General features: G+C 39.8%; 1 protein-coding gene and 1 long non-coding RNA gene across 2 annotated transcripts in view; one reads left to right on the top strand and one right to left on the bottom strand.

Annotated features, from left to right (window-relative positions):
- LOC118469631 (uncharacterized) overlaps positions 1-25,262 on the top strand; it is a 48,479-nt gene that overhangs the window by 10,245 nt on the left and 12,972 nt on the right. The window lies entirely within an intron of this gene.
- LOC118469630 (merozoite surface protein CMZ-8-like) lies at positions 7,670-11,608 on the bottom strand. Its single transcript, XM_035943603.2, has 2 exons — positions 11,323-11,608; positions 7,670-8,781 (listed from the first exon to the last, which is right to left on the bottom strand). Exons 1-2 carry the CDS (start codon positions 11,358-11,360, stop codon positions 8,247-8,249), a joined length of 573 nt encoding a protein of 190 aa, XP_035799496.2. The 5' UTR covers positions 11,361-11,608; the 3' UTR covers positions 7,670-8,246.

Below are 25,262 nucleotides of genomic sequence, written 5' to 3'. Positions count from 1 at the left end.
GCAGACTGACAGGAAGGGTTCTTTAGATGTGAAATCTGATGAATCTGAATCATGTTTTTATCGTCTTTATGCTGCAGTCTATGGTGGAAACGTTTATTCTTAAACTGATTATGAACATGTCAGCAGGTTAAAACTCTCCTGAACTGATAATTCTGCAGATTCCTTCAGTTTTTACTCTGTTCTCTTTTAAATCTGTGAGTTTTGCACCAATCTTCTCCGTTTGCAGACAGTTTGTGTAAGTGGTGATTATTAAAACTGACTTCTTAACCCTTTGCAGCTTTATGCAGATCTTCTCCCTCGTCGCTCTCCTGACAGATCTTCTTCTTCTTCTGTTTTTCTGAGGCCCCTGCAGCTTCAGAGGATTCTTCTCATTAATTGCGAGTCTGTTTTTGTGATTCCACCCAAACGCTGAGGCGGGTTTCACTGATCCGGTTTGCTAACTCCTGACTCCAGTTAGCTTCCATTAGCCTCCGGTTCCATACGCTGCTGCTTCCAGCCTACACTGTACATGTTTGAATTATGGATTTGACAGCAGCAGCAACATGATCTGTGCAACAGATTTCAATTTTAATATTTCAGTAGAGCCAAAACAACACAGTGGAAGTGGTTTATCTGGAGCTCTGCTGGTTATTAGTGATTTTTAAATCCTTTCAGATGTCGCTGCTTTATCAGTATGTAAAAGCTCGTGTTTATCTGCTGATGAAGCTCTGGGGCTCAGAAATGATGGGAAAAGTCTTTTAAAAAGTGATAAATCTGGACCCACCTCTTTGGACTTGAAGGGAAATTACGATACATCCCATAATAGGGAAGCTCAGTTTTTTATATGGTAGTTTTGTGTCTTTTCTGTGGTGATTTTGCAACTTTTTGTCTTATTTTCATTGCTTTTTGTAGTGATGTTTTTGTTAATTTTGCACCTTTATGTGGTCATTTTGCATCTTAATCTTAATTTCACCCTTTTTGTCATATTTTGTGTGTTATTACTATGATTTTGCATCTTTCTGTGGTGACTTTGCGACTTTTTGTATTAATTTCATCTCTTTTAGTAATTATTATGTGTGTTGTTGCTGTGATTTTGTCTTTCTGTTGTGATTCACCATCTTTTTGTGGAGATTTTGCATCTTTTTGTCTTAATTTCACCTTTTTTGTAATTATTTTGTGTGTTCTGTTGTCATTTTGCATCTTTCTGTGTTGATTTTGCATCTTTCTGTGTTAATTTTGCTTCTTTCTGTGGTCATTTAGCATCTTTTTGTCTTAATTTCACATCTTTTTGTAGTAATTTTGTGTATTTTGAGGTGATTTTTCATCTTTCTGTGGTGATTCTGGGTTTCAGTGATGATTTTGTGTCTTTCTGTGATTATTTTGCAACTTTTTCTCTAAATTTCCCCTCTTTTTGTAGTTATTTTGTGTGTTTTTGTTGTGATTTTGCAACTTTTTGTGGTGATTTTGAGGGGTTTTGTTGCGATTTTGCATCTTTCTGTGGTTATTTTGCATCTTTTCATCATCATTTCATCTTTTGAATGTATTTTTGTGCTGTTTTGCACTTTATTTCATAAAAATCTGCTTTAATTTCTACCAGTGAAGGTGTTGCTAACTGCATTTTTTTTAGCTAATATAATTTCTGCTGTTCTAGCATCTATTTAGCATCTATTTAATCCATATGAATAAATCTAATGAACTGAAACACAGCAGGATATATTGTACCCGTGTGTGTGTGTGTGTGTGTGTGTGTGTGTGTGTGTGTGTGTGTGTGTGTGTGTGTGTGTGTGTGTGTGTGTGTGTGTGTGTGTGTGTGTGTGTGTGTGTGTGTGTGTGTGTGTGTGTGTGTGTGTGTGTGTGTGTGTGTGTGTGTGTGATTCCGTGTGTATGGAATAACCTGCATTTAGTGGCAGGTCATTCTATATTCATGTCTAATTCCAGTTGTACATAATTGAGCAGCAAAGGCCACATCGCAGCGTTCGGAGCCACGATGTTCGCAAACACAAACCTGATGAATTTTACAAGACGTCGCAGCGCTGGGCGGTGTTTTACAGCGTACAAACCGACACGCTCGGCTGCTCGGGGAAATGCTGGCCTACTTCTGCCTCTAATTCGCCTCCTCCTCCTCTCACCTTTTCATCAATCCGTCGCTCTGTTCTCTGCAGTCGCCTCACTTCCATCTCATCTCCAGCTGTTCCTCTCCATTTATTCTCTGAGAACAAAGCGTCCCCCACTTCTTTCCTCAACTTTCCTCGTAATGCCGCTGCTAATATTGAAAGTTAAAGAGCAGCAGGTGAGAAATGCCGTATTTTTTAATACTGTAGACCAGGAGTGTCCAACATGAGGCCCGCGGGCCAAAAGCGGTCCTCCGGAGGGTCCAATCCGGCCCTCAAAGTGTAAAAATTCCAGAGAAGACATTAACTGCAGATTGTAAATTAGTAAAACTATAAATTTAAAATCATTTCTAGACCATGACAAGTTGTTTGGATCAGAAAGTAAAATACTAGATTGTTCATTGTTCTTTTGAGTTTTGTGTCTCGTTTTTGTAATATTTTGTCTAGTTTTTGTTGTTTTTTTTGTCTGACTTTTGCCATTTCTCTCACGTTTTTTGTCATTTTGTGTCTTGTTTGTCTCATTTGTGTCGTGTTTTGTTTTGTGTCATTTGTCTCATTTTTTTATTTGTTTTTGTCTTATTTTTGTCATTTTTATTTCATTGTTTTGTGTAATTTTTGTCGTTTTGTTTCACACTTGTCATTTTTTGTCTCATTTTGTGTGGTCCATTTTTTTGTCACTGTAAATTTTTGTCTAATTTTTTGTCGCTTTTTTGTTTTGTTTCATGTAGTTTGTCTAATTTTTGTCATTTTGTTTCGAACTTTTGTAATATTTTGTCTTGTTTTTGTTGTTTTTTGGCTTTTCTTGTCTGACTTTTGTCATTTGTCTCATGTTTTTGTCATTTTGTGTTTCCTTTTTGTCTTGTTTGCACTTTTTGTTGTATTTTTGTGATCTTGTGTTTTGTTTTATTCGTTGTGGTTTTTTTTTGGTCTCATTTTTATCATTTGTCCATTTTTTGTCACTTTGTAGCTTTTTGCCTATTTTTTGTGTCTTTTGTTTTGTTTCATATCGTTTGTCTCATTTTTTTTGTCATTTTGTGTCTGATTTTTGTCATTTTGATCATAAAATCCTCTATGGTTCAGTTCCAGGTGACTAAATGTTGTGTTCCTTTGTAGACACTCTGTGATCTGGAAGTTGTAATGTGGAAATGATGAACCGAGGCTGAATGTTGCTGAAATTTAATTTCAGAATTTTCAGGTTGTTCATAAAATTAGTAAAAAGAGAATTCCTTAAATGTGAACATTTTTAGAATTCACTTCTTTGCACTAAAACAAAGTGAAAAATGTGGAGTTGTGGTTATTTCTAGGTTATTATGCTGTTATTTTACTGGTCCGACCCACTGGAGATGAAACTGGGCTGAATGTGGAACCTGGACTAGGATGATTTTGACACCCCTGCTTTAGATAGAAAGACGTTCTTGCTCTTTATTCTGCATTAAAGGCTGAAAGAAGAAGCAAAGATTCACTGTCAGCTCTGGATTCCTGCAGCTAATGGAGATCCTGTGAATTCACTTAATGCTGAGAGGTGAAAAACGAAGATGCCAAAACAAATACTGAGTGTTTCCATCAGTCACACATCAAACCAGATGTTCTGCATAATGAGATGAATGTTAAAGCTTCACCCGAGACTTGTTGGTGAGGACGTTTAGCATTTGTCAGGATTAAACTTCATGAATTCTTGATGTTTCACAGCTCGTACATCCAAAGCTGGAGGTGTATTTGTATCCCCGACACAAAGTCAAACACTCTTTTCTCTGATTCTTTATTTAATATTCATGGATGTGACTCCAAGGTGCAGCCCAGGTGAGGAGGGTTTCCGGTTTTGGAACTTCAGAGTTTCGACTTTTTGCAGACAATGTGGCTCTATTCGTTTCATCAAACCTTCACCTTCATCATGTACTGAGGCGGTTTGTAATAACAATAATAACTTTATTTGGACCTCATCTTTTAAAAACAATTCAATTCAGTTATTCAGAAATAGTTTTGATTGTGTTCTTTTTATTAAGTTGAGATAATCATGGCAGATGTTTCTTTTTTAACAAAATATCAAATTTTAGATGGAAAATAACAAATTGTATGTGTCAGAAATCAGTTTCCACTAAGTTACCCATTACAAAAACACCTCTCCAGGAAGTGTGTTAATTCCAGATCACATGATCTGCTCCACATGATGTCATTTCCTCCTGAAGAAAAGACTGGCCAGACTCCAAGGCTTTCTGAGTTATTTAATATAAAGTAGTCAACAGGTTTACTACAATATCTTTAGAAATAACTTTCAATTCCAATTTTATTCAATTGTTTATATAATATTTAGAAGAATCTTTCTCTAAAAATGTCATGTGGTGTTTGGTTATAATAAAAGAAATGTTGATTTTAGTCCTGAAAACAGCAAAAATGTCAACTATGATACCTGTCAGCTACAAAGAGTCCTGCAATTATGTATAGACCCAGTAAGAATGGGAACAAGCAATGAGCAAGCAAAACTGAAAAAATCTAAAAGTTTCTACGTAAAAACTGCATCAGATGTACGTTTCATATCCTTCACATTAAATCAGCCTCAGTGGCGGGTCCAGACCGGACGGCCAGAATGCAACCGAGGCCTCCGCTGGATTATTAGCAGCGGTGGCTACCAGAGCAGAGAATGGAGTAGCCCACAGCAATCTAGCGGTGGTGAATTGAAATGCCAGGCCAAGCAATTATGTTGTCAGCACACACAGTGACGAGAGTGCACGACTGCACCGCTGTGATCATTCCAGTCTGAGCGGCCCGGAGCCCGATAAATAAGGCTCATCTCGTCTCAGCGGCTCATTGCTCTGTCAGGCCAAATAAGGAGCCCTCATTTCCCCTCAGCGACACACAAACACACAACACACACCTACACAACGACAAATGGAGGCTGACAGACACTCGGACACACAACGGGAACATCTCAGCGGACGATGAGTGGAGTTGCTGTTTTCTGGACCTGCGAAACAAAAGCACACACACAGGAAACACCGAGGCACTACATTAGTGCAGAGAGATGCAGCTCGGTATGCTTGTGACACAACGATTAGTCAGTCCTGTACCCACAATGCACTGGAGTGGAGAAGGCAATCTCAAGTTTCCAGGGGATTGTGTGTTGTTTAAAAAAAAAAAAAAAAAGGAAGGAGAAAGACGGAGGATACGCGCTTGAACATTTCTCCTGTACGACTGTGTGTTTGCAGCGATGTATGCTTTGGAATCTGTGTCACTTAGCAGGAGAAATGTTGTGTGCTTGAATGTGTGTGTGCTGGAGCGTGCTTAATGGCTATACATTAGCACCCCGGGAGCTCGGTAAAAGGCTGGATGTTTGTCTAAAAATTGACTCGGCCCGGAGTCGGGTCAGGCGACCCCGCTGTGAACGCCGGACTGAGAGGACGATCTGTTCATCCGGAGGAGGAGGAGGTGTGACTGAAAAACACTGAGCGGCTCTCAGTGTTTGGATATAATGTGTGGGAGAAGCTAACATGTGGATGTATACGGATCATTCCACACCTGGAGGATATCTGGGCTTCAAAATGTTTGAAAAATACACATTCTCTTTTACACTTTTCTGCTCCATATTGATCAGTTACAGGGAGGCTTTGGTCTACCCATTCTTTAGGAAAACTGTTTGATGATGTAAATGACAAAAACAAGACAGAAAATGACAAAGACAAGACATAAAACAACAGAAACGAGACCAAAAAAACATCAAGAGGTTCTGTTAACATGTTGTGGGACACACGTTATCTGCATAACAATTTTTATTTAAAATATTGTGCTGATTAAAAAAAAATTTCCCACAACTCCAAGAGACATCAATAAAACAAATAAAATCAAAAAAAGGAGATTTAAATTTCCTTTCAACTATTTCATTAGAGATCCAGTTTGGTCATCAGGGGGACAAGAGAAAAATGTCATTTTAGGGGGAACAGACTTATTTGGTATTTTAAAAATATTTTCAAACATTCTTTTCTTCTAGATTTTTTAGATTTGGTCTCAGGACAAGAACATTTAGACAACAACTGCATGTTTCAGGATTTTCTACATGGATTATTTGAAATTTGATGCGTGGGACGTTTCTGGAATGACTCATAAAAGAGGAAAGACATTCATTTTATGTTTCTAGTCTCCATTTTCTTTCATTCTAAAGTATATTGACATTATAAACAAGTTAAACCGGCAGTCTGATCCCCCTCTTGGTAGTGAGAGTCACTACGTATTTATTCTTTAGGCTGCAAACCTTCAGAAATGTTTCTTGCATGCTTTCCTCAACAGGCTTTGCCAGACTCCCTCTCCAGCTCTGGTAAACCAATCACTGCATTAATCACTACATTAAACGCATCGCTACCGGTGCACCAGTGCACCAGTGCAGGAATGCCACCCAGACACCGGACATAAGACTCCGGTACGCTGTGAAATACAAAGAGAACGCTGTAAATAGAGTCCCGCCATATCAACAGCTCATAATAAATCTTGTCAGAGTCGGCAGGAGACGTTTGAGTCTGGCACCACTTCTGGATGTAAAGCCCAGACTGCAAACGTTTCTTTACTTTTCCACAAAAAAATGAAATTCACCTGCAGAAAGTGGCATACAGTAAACATCTGTGCAATATCACGTAAATGCTAAATGATTCAAAATTAAATCAACTTATAGTAATGGAATTTCCCCCTAAAAATAGTCAAAAACCAACACTTTGTAAACACTATATTGAAAATTCAGCCCCAAAGTAGAAACTCAAAGTGAAGCCTAACCTTAAGACTAATCCGACCATCATAATCTTGTCATCAGATTTTCCCGTGTTGCCTTCAAGTGCCTCGCTTTACTTGGGATTTTTGGAATTCTTCACGGTGTTGACTTTAATCTATCGCAGCAGAAACTTCCGCTGCAGCTCTCTCTGGAAAAACAACACCAAGGACTGCAGTAAATGGACGTCTTAAAGCAGCCCAGAGTCTAACGGCTGTCTGTAAACGTCAGGGCGGATGTGTCTGTATTCACGGAGGCAGTTATCAGCTTTTAGATGTGCTTCTGCCTCGTCTCTCTCCGTCCTAAATGGACCTGATGCATCTATATTGATACCCACCTGTTAGCAGCCACTCCAATCGCCTCTCTCTGATGAAATATGGATGCTCGCTCCTCCCTCGTCTCCCAAAGTGTCCCTCATGCCTATTTATTGACGAAGTTCTCAGCGAGTGGCCGGCCGTCCCCGTCCTCCGCTGTTTGTCTCTTTTTATGAACTCTGTATTTCTGTGGGATGAAATATGAATGCGTGTCCTTTCCCTCACTGTCCCTTTTCTTTTACCACTTACCGGTTGTTTTGGACCAAGTGTCTCTCTGATGAAATATGAATGCGTGTCCCCTCTCCATCTCGCCACCACTTCCAGAGTCTCGGCTGTGGGATAAAATATAGATGTGTGTCCCCAGAGCTGTGCATGCAAACTACCGTCTATCATTACAGGGAAATCACCAGTCCTGAGAGCCGCTGGTTGTGTTTTGACTCGCAAAGTGTTGCAGCAAGTGTCAGATCTTCTTTAATCGACTTGATGTGGCACTGAAAACACTCCAGATTAGATTTGAGCAAGACTTTTACATTTATTACCCTGCCAAGGAACAGTAGAGTTATGTGACGATCAGCATTTATTTGTCCGTCTGTCTGTCTGTTAGCAACATTACTCAAAAACAGAATAACAGATTTGGATGAAAATTCCAGGGAAGGTCAGAAATGACACAAGGATCAAGTGATTAGATTTTGGCAGTGATGCAGCTTATAGTCTGGATCCATGGATTAGTTAAAGATTTCTGTATCATTGCCAGATAGCAGCACAGCATCACTGTAACCATGACAACAAGTGAACGCTACGTCAGCTGCCTGCTGATGATCACATGATTGTGATCCTACTACTAATCCACCACTGAGGACTTTTCAGGACTTATCCATCAGAAATAATCCAAGGAACAACTGATTAAATTGTGGGGGTGTTTCTGAGTCCCATCAATTCTGCTACATATTTAGTTCACGCGATTCGGTATCCGTACATAACGTACACATGCATAACACACACCTGTGCTCAGCACAAGGTCATTTTGTTTGTGGGTTCATCTATATTAAATGGACACATTCTATGTTGATTTCTGCCGCAAATCTTTTCAGGATTTCATCTGTCAGAAATGATCCAACGGCTGAGTGGCCTTGGAGGAGGACTGAGCGGCCTTGTAGGAGGACTGAGCAGCCTTGTTGGAGGACTGAGCGGCCTTGAAGGAGGACTGAGCGGCCTTGGAGGAGGATTGAGCACCTTGGAGCAGGACTGAGCGGCCTTGAAGGAGGACTGAGCGGCCTTGGAGGTGGACTGGGCAGCCTTGGAGCAGGACTGAGCGGCCTTGAAGGAGGACTGAGCGGCCTTGGAGGTGGACTGAGCGGCCTTGGAGGTGGACTGGGCGGCCTTGGAGCAGGACTGAGCGGCCTTGAAGGAGGACTGAGCGGCCTTGGAGGTGGACCGGGCGGCCTTGAAGGAGGACTGAGCGGCCTTGGAGGTGGACTGGGCGGCCTTGGAGCAGGACTGAGTGGCCTTGGAGGAGGACTGAGCGACCTTGGAGCAGGACTGAGCGGCCTTGAAGGAGGACTGAGCGGCCTCGGAGCAGGACTGAGCGCCTTGGAGCAGGACTGCTCTCTGAGTGTTTTTCTTGTCGTCTCTGCAGAATGAACCAGGGCCAGGAAACGCTATTAAAAATGCCACTTGTTGATTGAATTTCATATTTAGCACTCCGCTCACTGTCTGCCTGTTTATGAAAGTAATTATGGTCCTGGGAAAAATATCGTATTCATGTATGTAAATAGAGGAACGCTGGCTCTTTTACTAATGAATTTAAATTGTGCTTCTTCTGCATGAAAAATGAGAGGATGTAAAACAAAAGAAGGTCTGAGAATATATGCCTTAGTGCGTATCCTAATTTAATGGTCTTGGCTATTATTCAGCCTTTTATTCCTTTTCTTTTCTTAAATCTACTCACTGCCATTTATCACTGCTTTGCTCTTTAATTGCCATCTTCTTGGTTTTGTTTTCTTGTTTTGTCTTAATTGTTGGTAAAATTAACCTCAGTGACAGCGCTGTGATTACTTGCATTATCAATGATGCTCAGTTAAGTGAGAAAACTTCTGTCGTAGTATTTCCTTTTTCTTAGCCTCTTTAAATGTGGTCCTCGAGTTGGAGGAAAACAGGATGTTGTGGATTTAAAAATAGAAAGTATGTGTGGCACAATAATAAGCAGAGAGCAGAAAGTCCACAGCAGGAGGAGAAAAACTTCACAACAGTTCAGATTCACTAAAGAACATGAATCAGACGGAGTCCAGATGTTTGGTGAGAACCTGACCAGGACTACCAAAGTGGATGCATAGTCCTGACAGTGAAGCATGGAGGTGGGAGTATGATGATATGGGGCTGCATGAGTGGAAAAGGTGTTGATGACATTTCTAGATGCAGCATGAATGTCTGAGGATAAACAAGTGGCTGACAAGAAGCCGGAAGAAGAGGAATCGTTTTTCATCGTCTTTTTAAATGTGGTTCACAAGCTGTTGGAAGCAGGATGTTTTGCAAAACCTCAGATAACTATTCTGTCAGTTAAGGTCCCTCTGTGGTCATTGATTAACCTCCTGAACTCCAAATAGTTTCTGGGCATTTTTTGCTCGTGTGGCTTTTTTTTCTCGTCACTCTCGGCTCATTCTTAGCTTTAATGTAAAGTTTTCACCTCTATGGAAACAGAACAAACATGAAGAAGGAGAGAATCTCTGAAATGCCTTCTGTGCAGCATGCGGCAATTATACTACCATAAATCCAAAAAGAAAAGTTGAATTTCTTTCTTATTTACTCCATAAAAATTGAGAAAACCTGGAATCAACATGTACAATTTTTTTTATGTGTCCACAAATGTTACCAAGACTGGAAATAAACTGCTTAATTTTAATTAGTTGAATTCTACTCTTTGCTGCAGTTTCCCTAAAAATCTAAATAATTTATGAAACTTAGCTACCAGTTGCAGCTGAGTCACGGATAGCTTCACTGTTTGTGTGATCAGTGCAGAATTTTTTCTTCTTTACAGAACCTTGTTATTTCAAACGGTATATTTTTGGCATATTTTTTAAAAATGAAACATGTAGAACAAACGTTGAAGCTTAGATTTGTATAATTTTCCAGACAAAGACACATTATGGACAGTTACTTCAAGAAGCAATTATTTTATTAGTTTTTACAGTTTTTGGCTCTCATAAATGGTGTAATTTTGTTGGTTTTTTAAAAGAAATAGTCTTCTTTTTAAACCTGCTGGTGGGTTTTTGGGTCTTTTAGAGGGTTAATGGATCAAACACCATGAGTCCATTTAGTCGTTTAGTTTAGATTTCTACTCTTTGCTGCAGTTTCTGTCAAAAACTTGCATAATTTTTTGCAACTTAACTACCAGTCACATCTGAGTCACTAATGTCTTTTTTGTTTGTTTGATCAGTGAAGAATTTTTGGGGTTTTACAGAATCTTGTTGCATTAAACGGTATATTTTTGGCAAATGTTTTAATATGAGACATGTAGAATAAATGTTTAAGCTTAGATTTTTGGTACATTATGGACAGTTACTTCAAGAACCAATTTTTTTTTTTTTTTTTTTACAGTTTTTGTTTCTGATGAATGGTGTAATTTAGTTTTTTTTTTTTTTTTTAAGAAATGGCTTCTTTTTAAACCTGCTGGTGGGTTTTTGGGTCTCTCAGAGGGTTAATGGACCAAACAGTCCATTTAGTGGTATGTTTTAAAGAGGATTCTGCATGGAGGGGATGAAGACACATCCTTCTAAATCAGGACACAGAAAGGACGGTAAAAGGCCCCACTTTCAGTCCATCCAACGATCTGAAGTGTCAGCGGTTTTGTCTGAGTGGCACGACGGCGTTTCTTCTCCAGCCGAACTTTCATCCCTGTTTTGTCATTTTGTCATTTGTCTCCGTGTGAGGGGTGGCGCTGACTGCTATGTATTATTAAATGGCGATGCGTGTTTCTGCCATAATGGAACAAAGTAGAAAAGTGTTGCCTCTTTCAAGCAGCTAAATCTAGATCTCTGTCACTTCCACACACTGACGCTGAATCACACACTTTCCTCCACAGCAGATAAAAAAGCTAGAGTGATGTAGTCGTGTAAGGAAAGGAATCTCGGGGAAAGTCTCCACACTTCCTCCTGCACACGCCAAAAACACTCACCGGCTTTCTGCAGAAATCAGCACTTTTAACGGATCCATTAGCTGCTGCAGAGAGGCAGAGGTGAACTAAACTTTCCTCTTTTCTCATCTTCTCTGCAAACATCCCTCCTTCCCTCTACTGCAAGGGTGTCCAACATGAGGCCCGCGGGCCAAAAGCGGTTCTCCAAAGGGTCCAATCCAGCCCTCAAAGTGTAAAAACTCCAGAGAAGACATTAACTGCAGATTGTAAATTAGTAAAACTATAAATTTAAAATAATTTCTAAACCATGACAAGTTGTTTGGATCATGGTCACGGGCCGGCAATGAGTGGTGAGAGGAGTCCGTCTTTGTTGCAGCAGAGGTGAGTCCTGATTGGCTGAGCTCCACCTGCTCGTGCTTCTGCTGATGCTGATTAGTTACCAGAATCACCTGCCTCTGTGCCCAGCCCACCTAGGAACAACAGAGGGGAGGGGAGAGGACTATCTGGAGTCTGCAGCAGCAGGCCTGGCATTGTGTTTCGCTTCATTCATTGTTGTGAGCATTGTTTTTGTTGGTTTACGGTTTTTTTGTCTCACTTTTTTGTCCACTTTGTTTGTCACATTTTGACTTCTTTGTTTCATGTCATTTGTCTCATTTTTTGTCATTTTGTTTCTCACTTTAGTCATTTTGTGTCTCATTTTTGCCCTGAAACAAAGGAACCATTAGGAGTTGTGGTTATTTATAGGCTATTATGCTGTGGTTTTACTGGCCCTGAATGTTGAACCTGAACTAAAATAAACTTGACACCGCTGCTCTGTAGAAACAAAGATGGAGACGAAAAGTGGGCGTGACGAGGTGAAAGTGGAGAAGGAATGATGAGGAGAGAAAAAAGGAGGATGAAAGAAGTGCTAGATGTTGCTATTTGTAGTGATCTTCTCAGCCATCAGTTCCTCCACACTGAAGGCAGATGGTGAGTGTAGGAGGAAGGACATTTATAGATGCCTTAAAAGAGGATATCACTTCTCACATTTTGAAACAGAAACACCTTTTTTTCTGGTGTGATCTCACCAGCATCAGCCTCCTATCAGACGGATTTAGGGTTTTAAAGGAGCCGTATTAATCAGATTTCAGTTAAGGCTGCAGTAATCAATAGTTAATTTCTATGAAGTATTGTTATTTCTGTCCAAACAGGGCAGAAGGTGTCACTTGTCATGCAGCATTAGCTTTTTCACTCAACTTACTCTGACAGCAGCAGAAAAACAACAAGCTGCCATCATGAGGCATATTTGACATGTTTTTTTTTTAAAACAAACAGATGTTTCCTGTGGGCAGGAACACAACTTTTTAACCAAGTGATGGTTGTGCACAATCATTTCATTAGTCTGTTGTGAAATCATTTGAATGTACTGCAGGATAAACAAAGTGTGATCAAAAAGTTCAGAGAATGTCACTGCAAAAACTTAGAAACCTGACTTTGACGATGTTCTCCCTGTGCAGCGACGCTCTGCTCCCAGTGCTCCTGCAACACTTCTTATCCTCCCTTTGTTTTCAGCATCATTTTTGGTGTTTCGTGTTTTTCTTGCCTTGCTTGTGTTGTTTGTTGATTGTTTTGTGGTTTTGTTTCTCGTTTTTGTCATTTTTTTGTCTCTTGTTTTATTTCGTGACATTTGTCTAATTTTTTGTCATTTTGATTCTTGTTTTTGATGTTTTGCGTCTCGTTGTAATTTTTTGCAATATTTTGTCTTGTTTTTGTAGTTTTTTTGTCTGACTTTTATCGTTTTGTTTCTCAGCTACATGTACACTACCGTTCAAAAGTTTGGGGTCACTTAGAAATGTCATTATTTTTGGAAGAAAAGCAGTATTTTTCAATGAAGTTAACATTAAATGAATGATAAATCCAGTGTAGACATTGTTAATGTGGTAAATGACTATTGTAGCTGGAAACAGCTGATTTTTAATGGAATATCTCCATAGGGGTACAGAGGAACATTTCCAGCAACCATCACTCCTGTGTTCTAATGCTACATTGTGTTAGCTAATGGTGTTGAAAGGCTCATTGATGATTAGAAAACCCTTGTACAGTTATGTTAGCACATGGATAAAAGTGGGAGTTTTCATGGAATTGCCTGAGTGATCCCAAACTATTGAACGGCAGTGTAAATTTTTTCATTTTCTTTTAGATTTTTTGCAGTTTTGCTTGCTCATTTCTTGTTCTCATTCTTACTGCTAACTCTCTAAACCCCTAAAAAAAACCCACCGATGGGTTTGAAAGGTAGATTATCTTTTTTACTTTTCAACAGCCTGTGAACTACTCATTTTATTGCAAAACTTTATCCGGATCTAATCTTTAACCCTCCTGTTCAGTTGGTTCCTCAGGAACAGCAGTGATGTTCCCAGGTCATGTTTAATTATCCAGAAGTATCAGAAACCAAAAAATCCCAACAAACATTGTTTATATCTCATTATTAACTCTGTTACCCATCATTTCAACCAATATTTAGAAAGATACAAAATCACCACAGATGAAAAATCACCACAAAAATTTACAAAATCACAACAAAAACACACAAAATCATCACAAAATGAGCTGAAATTAAGACAAAAAGTTGCAAAATCACCACAGAAAGACAGAAAATCACCAGAGAGAAATGAAAAATGACCACAAAAAGTTGCAAAATCACCACTAAAAGATGGAAAATCACCACAAAAAGTTGCAAAATCACCACAGAGAGATACATCTCATATTTTACTGTTTCCTGTTTGCATCAATCTTTATATACTTCTTTAGAAACCCCAAGAACACCTTTTATATTCCACGTTATTATAATTTTCTAGCAGTGTTTAACCCTCGTGTCGTCCTGCGGGTCAAAATGACCCGTTTTAAAGTTTGAAAATGTGGGAAAAAAATATATTTTCACAGTGAAACTTCTGATGTCCACATTTTCAACATTTTTGGGAAATCTTTGAACATTTTTTGGTGGAAAAAAGATTTTGGAAGATTTTTACTCATTTTTTGAAAAATATTTACAAATTTTTCTTGCCAAATTTGGTAGATTTAAAAAAAAAAAATAAAACATTTGAGGGAAACTTTTAAGGAATTATAGAAATTTTCTTCCTGAAGGTTTTGCAAATTTTCAGAAATTTAGGGAAATTTTTGCAGAATTTTGGGACTTTTTCAGACAAGGAAACAATATTTTTTGGTGCCCGTAAATGAAGACAACCGGAGGGTTAATACACTTTTATCATAATGAACTACAGAGAAAATGGTCAGTGAGTTCTGGTAAGAATTTCAGATGCGTTTGTCGGCTTATTGAGGAGTTATTTTTCCATATTTTTCCAGCTATATATAAATAGTTTTGTTAAACCAACTAATGAGGCTGACGTTTGATTTCCAGCTTGGTGGCTGCAGATCGGCCTGACGGAGGGATTTCACTGACAGTACATTGGAGGATACAGTAGCTCTGGTCTGTATTGGATTGAACAGCATCCTTATTAGCCACCTTTGATCATGTCTGTGTACAAAAAGCAAAAGACATTGATTTCCTATGAAAGGTCGCCAGAAAGACAAAAAATGAATCTGCTGCCTCAGCATTGATAAGGAACGACCTGCAGCATGATCAATAGGTGGTTGTTTCCTGTTTATCTACTGGACTGTATGACATGAAGGTGGAGCTACAGGGAAGTCTGCTGGTAATTAAAGTAAAAACTCACATGATCTGCTGTGAATCATAATGACTTTCTGTGTTGTTATAGTTTAACTGCTGCAGAATGGTCTAACTGCACCTGTCCAGGGTTCAAACATTTCAGGCTAATTAGTGTTTCTTCAAGGACCTCGTCTGATTAAATTCAAGATGTTTTTAAGTCTATTTAACCCTCTAAACCTGAAACAGTTTTATTTTTATTCCTGTTTCATTTTTCTTCACTCTTTGGAAACAGAATGAAGAAGGAGCGAGAACTCAGAATGTCTTCTGGCAGTAGGACACCGTTAGAATTATAGATGATATAAAAGGAAAGAAAATCCATCCTCTGCTAGAAGCTTCCGGGGCAGTGGTTAAATCTCTGGACTACTGATCAGAAGGTCAGAGGTTCAAGCCCCGATGTGGCCACTGTTGGGCCCTTGAGCAAGGCCCTTAACCCTTCCTGCTCCAGGGGGCGCTGTACTGCAGCTGACCCGTCGCTCTGACTCCCCCCATTGGGGAGAGATGCGAAAATCAGAATTTCCCCTCGTGGAATTAATAAGGGATAATAAAAAAATAAAAATAAATCGAATTTCTTTGCAAAACTACCACAAAGACGACGCAACAACACAGCAAAAGACACACAAAATGACCATGAAGAGATGCAAAGCAACAGAAAATAGACACAAAATGAACACAAACACATGCAAAAACTACCCAACCAAGAAAGAACCAACATAAAGACACAAAATGAGCAAAAATACAAAGAAAGAGACATCAGATATCAACTACAAGATGCAAAAAAGACAGTAAAGAATATAAAATCCCGCAGCTCTGTGGAAACAGAACAACATGAAGAAGGAGAGAGAACTCAGAAATGTCTTGAAATGGGAGAAATTACATTAAAAAGACACAAAATCTAAATTTTCTTTGCAAAACTACCATAAACACATGAAAAAACACATCAAAGAGGCACAGAATGACCTAAAATGGATACAAACCAACAGAAAATTGATCCAAAAACTACTTGACTGAGAGAAAACCAACAAAAAGATACAAAACTAACACCTGGAGAAACTACCTGACCAAGAAAGAGGTTAGACTTTTTCATTTTATTATCATTGAAACTCCTTAACATGTGGATATTTAGTTGCCTGGCTTAGATTTAAAGGAGTATAAAATAGTAATATGTGGTTAAATCAGTGGAATTTATAATTATTTGGATGCTAGTACAAGTTGCAAGACTTACAGTGATGTTTAGATCATGATAAAATGTCTTAAAGTCTTATTGTAATCAATGTGTTGGAGTTTATATCATCAGAAAATGTGTTTCTACAAGAAGTAAAACAGCAGAAGACTACTATACACTACAGTTGTATATTTGGACATTCTTAATGGGATGTTGCGCCTGAAGTTTCTGTGAAACTGTGGAAAAAGACAAAATACCTTTAAAATAAGACAGAAAGACGTTAAATTTTGTTCAGTAAAAGTGAAAAAGTGGAACACAATGGATGAATAAATGAATTATCTCAAAACTTGGGTGAAGTTTTGTGAAATTTCCTCCCGAGCGTTGGTTCTGTTGCTCTGATATTAATCAAAATCTACTTGTCCTCTCCCACTGAGCATTAACATTTGATGCGGTGAAGCCGTTTCCGTGGTCGTTTCATATTATCGGAAGCTTTGCGGCAGCTGTTTTAATTACAAAACAACTATTAATGCGTCTCTTTAACAGGCGAAGAGTCGGAGAACGTTTCCTCCAGCAGTCAGCCGGATGACGGCGGAGGTCTTTATTCGCTCTCCAAGTCTTCATATTTAATCAAAGTCTCTTGAACAGATCACTTCCAGCGCGTTTTATCACCCATTTTCCTTTAATCAGTGCCATTTCTCCCCCTATCAGCGCTCGCCGAGGCTGTTTGGATGAGCGTATCCTCGTTCGCCCGACGCAGCACAATTAAAATTAGACCAAATTCTAATTAAAATGATGCCACTTAATGGGAGCCTGTCAGTTCCGTCAGTGCAGCTAAATGAACCAAAATGAAGCGTTTATCACCTAAATGAATTCCAAACGTATTACTGTGGGAGAATTAGGCGGTGGCTTTGTGTAGAGGGAAGCTGCTCTCACTCGTCCCTTGTCTTTCAGGGATATTGATTAGGGCGAGATCAATGGGACAGTTTGTTCTCAGTCAATCAGTTAGATTTAATCTGCCTGAGAGCTGTTCATTACCGCTTCCTCCTCTCATCATCCCGTTTGATTGTTCTTCCCTTTTGCTCCTTTTCCTTCCTCCTTGACTCCTGCCTCCTCCTCCTCCTCCTCCTCGCTGATGGAGTTATATCTCTATTAGAAAACCAGCCTTCCATAGACCTCTCCCTTCCTTCCCTCTATCTTCTCCTTCTACCACCGTTCTTTATTGTACCGTTATTATTCCACCTCAGCTTTCTCCCTTTCCACCACCTCCGTCACTTCATCACCATTTTCTCCTCTTTCTTCTCCTCACCGGTTGACAGACTAATTTTGGAGTTTTAGTGCCGTTAATGAACGCCCACAGCTCCTGACTCTCATTTCCCAGAGCTGGAGGGGGAGAACTTACAGGAAAAATACGACCTCAAACCCAACCGGCTCACACATGACGGCCGATGTTCACCACAAACAGACACGGAGGTTTAAAGATAGGAGAGAAAAGGACAGCGTGAGGAAGGGAACTATTGTGTGGAATGCAGTGGTGGTGGGACCTTTAATCTCCATCTTGTGTGTTATTTTTCACCATAAAATGTCGTGAAAAGGCTGAAAAAGTGAAGAAATCAGATGTGAAGTGGGACAACGTGAAGTCACTGGTCCTTCATGTTGAAAGAAGCCAACTGAGATGGTTCTGCAGATGATTAAGATGCCTCTTTTGTAGATTCTGTGGCTATAATCCAGCATTTACTGGAGGGAACACATATCTCATCCGGCCTGGGAACACCTCAGGACTCTCCAGGAGGATCTCAAAAACGTTGCTGGGGAGATGAACACCTGAGAGCTGAAGTATGAAGCTAGATTAGTGTTAGCAGGTATGTAGAGCCTAAAGTTTTCAGTAAAGCAAACCTGGTTCTCCTTTAACCTGCTAGATCTCCATGGTAACTGATGCTACAGAGCTAGATCGCTATGGTAACTGATGCTACAAAGCAAGATCTCAGTGGTAACTGATGCTACAGAGCTAGATCGCTATGGTAACTGATGCTGCGGAGTTAGATCTCCATGGTAGCTGATGCTGATTGATCTCCATGGTAACTGATGAGGCAGAGCTAGATCTCCATGGTAACTGATGCTGTGGAGCTTGGTCTCCATGGTAACTGACGCTACAAAGCTAGATCTCCATGGTAACTGATACTGATTGATCTCCATGGCAACTGATGAGGCAGAGCTAGATCTCCATGGTAACTGATGCTGTGGAGCTTGGTCTCCATGGTATCTGACGCTACAAAGCTAGATCTCCATGGTAACTGATGCTGTGGAGTTAGATCTCCATGGTAGCTGATACTGATTGATCTCCATGGTAACTGATGAGGCAGCGCTAGATCTCCATGGTAACTGATGCTGTGGAGCTTGGTCTCCATGGTATCTGACGCTACAAAGCTAGATCTCCATGGTAACTGATGCTGTGGAGTTAGATCTCCATGGTAGCTGATACTGATTGATCTCCATGGCAACTGATGAGGCAGAGCTAGATCTCCATGGTAACTGATGCTACAAAGCAAGATCTCAGTGGTAACTGATGTTACAGAGCTAGATCGCTATGGTAACTGATGCTGCGGAGTTAGATCTCCATGGTAGCTGATGCTGATTGATCTCCATGGTAACTGATGAGGCAGAGCTAGATCTCCATGGTAACTGATGCTGTGGAGCTTGATCTCCATGGTAACTGATGCTACAAAGCTAGATCTCCATGGTAACTGATGCTGTGGAGCTTGATCTCCATGGTAACTGATGCTGTGGAGCTTGATCTCCATGGTAACTGATGCTGTGGAGCTTGATCTCCATGGTAACTGACGCTACAAAGCTAGATCTCCATGGTAACTGATGCTGTGGAGTTAGATCTCCATGGTAGCTGATGCTGATTGATCTCCATGGCAACTGATGAGGCAGAGCTAGATCTCCATGGTAACTGATCCTGCATAGCTAGATTTCCATGGTAACTGGTGCTATGGAGTTAGATCTCCATTTAACTGGTGCTGTGGAGTTCGATCTCCATGGTAACTGATGCTACAAACACTGATCTCCATGGTAACTGATGTGAAGCTAGATCTCCATGGTAACTAATGCTGTGGAGCTCAATCTCCATGGTTACTGATGCTGCGTGTAGATTTAAATCGGCTGTAAGAAGCGTCTCCCTTTAACCAAATCATTTCTTGATGATTCTCTCTGAGTGAAAATGTTTTATCTGTAAACCTGCACTGAGTAAAGCCGTTACAGTATCACACACTGTATGCATCGCGTTGCCATGGGAACTCGACATATTCACCTGGTGATGCAGAAATCACATAAATATGTTTTTATGTTTGGTAGGTTGACTCCATTATTCTGGTGATATTTAAAATAAAGAACCTTCAATCAGTAACTTTAGTTTCACTTTCATTTGGCCAAAAAGTTACATTTATATCCTGCTTTATGAGACAGTGTCAGACCTAAACAGTCTTCAATACAGTGATGTGTTTGAATATGTGAAGTTTAAAGTTGAACAGCTCTAATGTGAAGCTGTCAGTTATCAATAATGAATTGCATTGATCAGTAAAATTGTCATGGCCCCTCCCTCCTCTGTGTCAGCTGACTGTCCTGGTTGATCAGGCTCAGCTGCGCTCTCACCAGCTGAGCCTGATCAGTGATCAGCAGCAGTTAAAGCCGGACTCGCTCCACCAGTCCGTCCTGGATCATTATCTCTGCCCAGGTCTGCTTTGGCTCCAGACTACCCCCTGCCTGCTCAGTCCTGCCCAGCTGGTTCCCGGAGCTTCCCCCTCTGTCCTCGCCTGGGCTCCCCGTCGTTGCAGCTAACCCTAACCCTAACCCAGCTAAGACTGCTGGCTTTAAGACCTGTCTGCGCCCTCCCTGTTCGGGCCTGCTGTGTGTGAGTCTAGCCGTTTCGTTTTTAATTTAGGTTCTAGCCTCAGTAGTGGCTTGTTTGTTTACAGTTCTAGCTTGTTTTAGTGCCGTGTTTGGTTTTAGTTGAATTTGCTTATTTTTGAATGGAGTTTGGTTGCTTTGGTTTGTTCAGTCGGTGCCTTGTGTTTCATTTGAATAGAAGTCCTTGGTTTAAGAATGGGTTTTGCCTCCTGTGTGCCTGCACTCTGGGTTCAACCTTGCCGAGCCCCGTGACAAAAATAAATACATTAACACACGTTTAACAGTTTTCTCCCAGCATTACTTCAGTAGCAGATTTTTATCCTCACATATTTTTATGTTCCTCAATGTTCTCCATTAAAACAACCTGTTGACTGAAGCAGGAGGCACATGATTGGTCCATTTTTTGTTGAAGATGAGTCACATGATGCATTTAACTCCTTTTATATGAACAGAATTTGAAGCAGTAAATCTGAGTTCACAAAAACAGTTGAAAAGCACCGCTGTAATACCTGATATCTCTGACTGAGGATTTATTTTGCTGAACCAGCTTACACAAAGAAAGTCTGGATATGTTGAACTTCGTAGCTAAACCCTCTGGAATGTCTGCTTAAGTTGCTGCCACCAAGATCTGACCCCCATAAATGGCAGCAAATGGAAGTAAATGAAAGTAAATGGATGGATGTCACTTTCACAGATGTAATATTAATTAGTTTTCACAGAATTTGGTTTAAAACATTCTTTTAATAACTTTGAAAGTATAAATATGCTCCTGGATCACATCTGAAGTTTCCAAAATTTAAAAAAGTCCACTTTACATGAATTATGTAAACTACTAATTAAACTCCTACATAATCTTTATTATTTATATAAATAATACATGATATAAAAGGGAAGCAATAATCTAAATTCACAGAAGGAAGTGAACACTGAGCGCTCTCCTCATGAACATTTCATGAAAACAGTAGACGTTGTGTGAGAAAGGTTTAAACAAACTTTCATTTCCAGCAACTGTATCATGAAAATGACTACATGTGTAATAATTAAAGTCCAGCTGTGGGCTGCAGATTATACATTCAGCTTTATTAGACCAAACACAATGTGTGTTCTCCAAAGATCAGACTAACTTTACTAATTAAATCAAACTCTTTCTCACTTTTTTTGCTGTCAACAACATTCATCATGATCTAAACAGCAACACGGTTCAGCTGCACGTTTTTCTCTTTTTATAAAATGTTTCTTCACAGCGAGGAGCAAAAAAGAACTTTTTTAAATAACTGGAGGTCAGACAGCGAACGTCTTCACACCTGCATGCACAGCAGACACCTGCAGAAAACTTTGTGAAACGGTGTCTGATAAAAATACGCCTGGAATCCACGGCAGACGAGTAAACACGTCAACGCTAACAAAGCAGCTGTAAAACTGTTTTATTCCACCATCTGGTGAGTCTGACACGTTTATCAGCCTCATAACCCGCCAGCCCTTTACTAGCAACACAAGGCGTTTGTCTCTGGGATATTGTGTTTATGTTTGTGTCCGTACAGCAGCAGTGTGTGTGTTTAATGTCAGTTTTATGTTGCTAACGTCCCGTGACACGCTGCCTGCTGGCACCAAGCCAAAAACCTCTAGCTGCTTTTTTACTGTTTGTCATGTACTGAGCAGAAAACGCAACAACTGGGAGCAGAAAATCCTGCACAACACGACGACAACGCGACACGACGACAACACGACACGACGACAACACAACGACAACACAACACAAACACCTCAGGAGATGGTGTTGCGTCATCTTGACAACCTTCAAGGGTGCAACAAACACGCTTGTCCCATGAGTTGAGTTTTGGTGACTGTAGTCACTGAATGCATTTTGTGTGAAAGCAATAGAAAGTGATTCATAGTTCAGTCCACATGGACTTCTGTTTTGCAGACTGTGGTCAGAGTTTTGAACATGTGACTTCAGTTTCGACCAATGCGTGCTAGCGATCGAAAAAACCTGTAACCCGTGGTTTCTCATATTTGTATAAATATACATGTATGGTGGCAAAGTTGTGTTTTTTATACATATATGCATATTTTTAATGTCCATTTCTGCATTATCATGCAGGTAAATGATTATTAGAGGCATCGAAGCACCAAACAAAAGCTAAAATATACATAAAACACCATGCAAGAGTTCAACTTTAATCAGCAACCTGCAGCCTGAATGTTTACCTGTTTGTGCATCTGTGTGAGTCTGCATGCGTCTGTGTGCGTCTGTGTGAGTCTGTGTGAGTCTGCATGCGTCTGTGTGAGTCTGTGTGAGTCTGTGTGAGTCTGTGTGCGTCTGTGTGAGTCTGTGTGAGTCTGCATGCGTCTGTGTGAGTCTGTGTGAGTCTGCATGCGTCTGTGTGAGTCTGTGTGAGTCTGTGTGAGTCTGTGTGAGTCTGTGTGCGTCTGTGTGAGTCTGTGTGAGTCTGTGTGAGTCTGCATGCGTCTGTGTGAGTCTGTGTGAGTCTGTGTGAGTCTTTGTGAGTGTGTGTGTGCGTCTGTGTGCGTCTGTGTGCGTCTGTGTGAGTCTTTGTGAGTGTGTGTGTGAGTCTGTGTGCGTCTGTGTGAGTCTGTGTGCGTCTGTGTGCGTCTGTGTGAGTCTTTGTGAGTGTGTGTGTGAGTCTGTGTGCGTCTGTGTGCGTCTGTGTGAGTCTGCGGGAGCTTTTTGATAATCACCTAGAAAGGAGCAATCAGGGGAGCCTGTCTTTGTCTCTAATCATCCGGAGAACCCCCATGGACAGTCTGAGTGTGTTTGTCTGTCGGTGTGTGTGTGTTTGTTTGTCTGTGTGTGTGTATCTTTGTGTCTGTCGGTGTGTGTTTGTGCGTCTGATTGCGTGCAATCAACCAGAGAGCCCCCACAAACGCTGTCAATGAAGCATCAATGGGAAAACACACACATGACAGCTGTCAGTCAACCTGAGGAGGAGGAAGCAGCACTGAGAGCGACACACTGTCCAACCCCCAGAGTCACAACTCTGCATGGAACCTTTCAAACTTAGTCTGTCTTCCTCCACTTCACGCCTGCACTCTTTATGTACAAGCAGAAAGGACGAGGTGAATCTGAGTAGTGCTTTATGTGGGTTTATGGTGCAGCTTTAGACACAGGAATCTGTGCAGAAAATGCACTTTGTCTGCATTTAACTGCACCAATAATAGCAACTAATAGTAAACGTGAACTCAAACTCTCCTTTGTTCTCATTTTAAGAGTAATTTTATGAGTTTTCTTATGATTGGCTGCAGAAATCTATCAGTCCTCTGTGCTCTACTTGCAAGAATGATGCCATTTTAAAAGCCCAACAACAAGTTTGTAAGTTAAACTGCATTTAAATCAGCTTTATGATCTTGTCGGTCCACTAAATGGCCGTTATAAGTCGTTATTGCTTCCATGAATATCATCAGTAGAAGTTCTAGTCACCAGTTATCAGGTCTGGGTATCATTAGACATTATCATGGTTTATTTATCTCTAAACCAAAAATGTAAAACAGCTTCAGATGTTAGAATAAAACAAACAATCAAATACGGTCCATTTTTTGCTTTGAATAAAAAACAGATGCCATGTGACCTTTTTTGTTTTTGAATTTGTTAAATACTGAAAAGACAAAATGAGAAAAATATTCTAATTATGTCCCAAATTAGTTTTTTTTTTTTTGAAAAGGAATTTGCAAAAATTTTTTGTTTGTTTAATGTTCTTGTTTGTTGTTCGGGAAAAAAACAAACAAAAAAATTATCCTGGAATTTAATTAGTTTTTTTTCCTTTTTGATTTATTACAGTACAAAAAATGATGCTACTTGAAATGAATGAAAAAAAGGAATTTCCAAAACCACATTTGGACTTTTTCTTTTGTTTTTTTTTTTACTCTGACAACTGAAAGTTTCTTTGTTTTTTTTTTGTTTTTAGACACAAAGAGAAATAAGTTTTTGATGGCAAATGAATTCCATATTTACTGATTATTCTCAGACCTTCTCATGACTTTTGCTCTGACATCTCCTCATTTAATGACAGTAGAGGTGGCATAAATCAAAACAGACTTAGATTTGAGGTCCTGTCTTTAACTGGTATTTTTTTTTAGACTTTTGAAAGTTTTATTGTGATTTTTGTTTTATCCTGCTTTTCACTTGCTTTTTCAGTTGTTTTTAATTAAGTTCAGGCACCAAGAACTACTTTCACATTTAGAAAATGTCTTGTTTTGGGCTATAATTTAGAATATCTCAAGCTGATGTTATTATGTTATCAGCATCAGTTTTTATTGCTAATTCCTTATTTACTTCCACTGTCACACATCTACCAGAATAAAAGAACATAGGTTGTGTTATTTAAAACAAATGACACTAGTCAAAGGTCATTAAATATCGCGATAAGTCATGGTGCCCGTTGGTAGCTATATCCTGTAGTTATTGTTTTTCATGGTGGTGTTAACGGTAAAATCCTGTGTAGGATAGATAGATAGATAGATAGATAGATAGATGGATGGATGGATAGATAGATAGATAGATAGATAGATAGATAGATAGATAGATAGATAGATAGATAGATAGATAGATAGATAGATAGATAGATAGATAGATATTTTATTCATCCTTTATTCAGGAAAATTAATGTGCAAAATAACGTGTAAACCGCACTGTAGAAGAAATAAGGTGTATAATTAGTCTGCTAAAGTGGTAAAATGGTGGTGGTCTTTGTTAGAAATAGGTCTTCAAAGTTGCAAATAATTGTTGTCATCAATGAAATACAACATTTTAATGAGATAAATCTCTCAGCTTTATCCCCCAGCCCTCCTCTAAAGTAATGCAGCTTTTAACAGTAGTTTCTAAACGTGTCCTTCTTGGCTCACCAGACGAGTGCTGAGGCAGTGGATTATTATTACAGACAGTCCCGCAATGCAAGCTGCCAACAACACGGCCCTTTTTCACGAGGCCTTTTTATCCCGTTTGTGAGGAGAAATCATTCCGGCGGACAGTGAGTGATGCAGCCATGATGTGCCGTTTGAAACTAGTAAATAGCCATAAAGTTCAGTTAAAATCAATGTCAGAAAGGGCAAGGAGGTGAGAAAAAAAAGAGAAAAAATCAAGTCTGGGCCGTGCCAGGTCCAGGTTCTCTTAAATAACTGCTGTCCGGAGTCATCGGTGCAGAACGGTTGGTGGGTTTAATGAGAATGATGAGAAAAAAACAACACAAAGCGAAT

This window comes from Amphiprion ocellaris, chromosome 16 (genome assembly GCF_022539595.1).
Source record: "Amphiprion ocellaris isolate individual 3 ecotype Okinawa chromosome 16, ASM2253959v1, whole genome shotgun sequence".
Classification (NCBI taxonomy): Eukaryota; Metazoa; Chordata; class Actinopteri; family Pomacentridae; genus Amphiprion; species Amphiprion ocellaris.
Note: the sequence above shows the minus strand (reverse complement) of the source record. Positions and strands in the feature narration are given on the sequence as shown.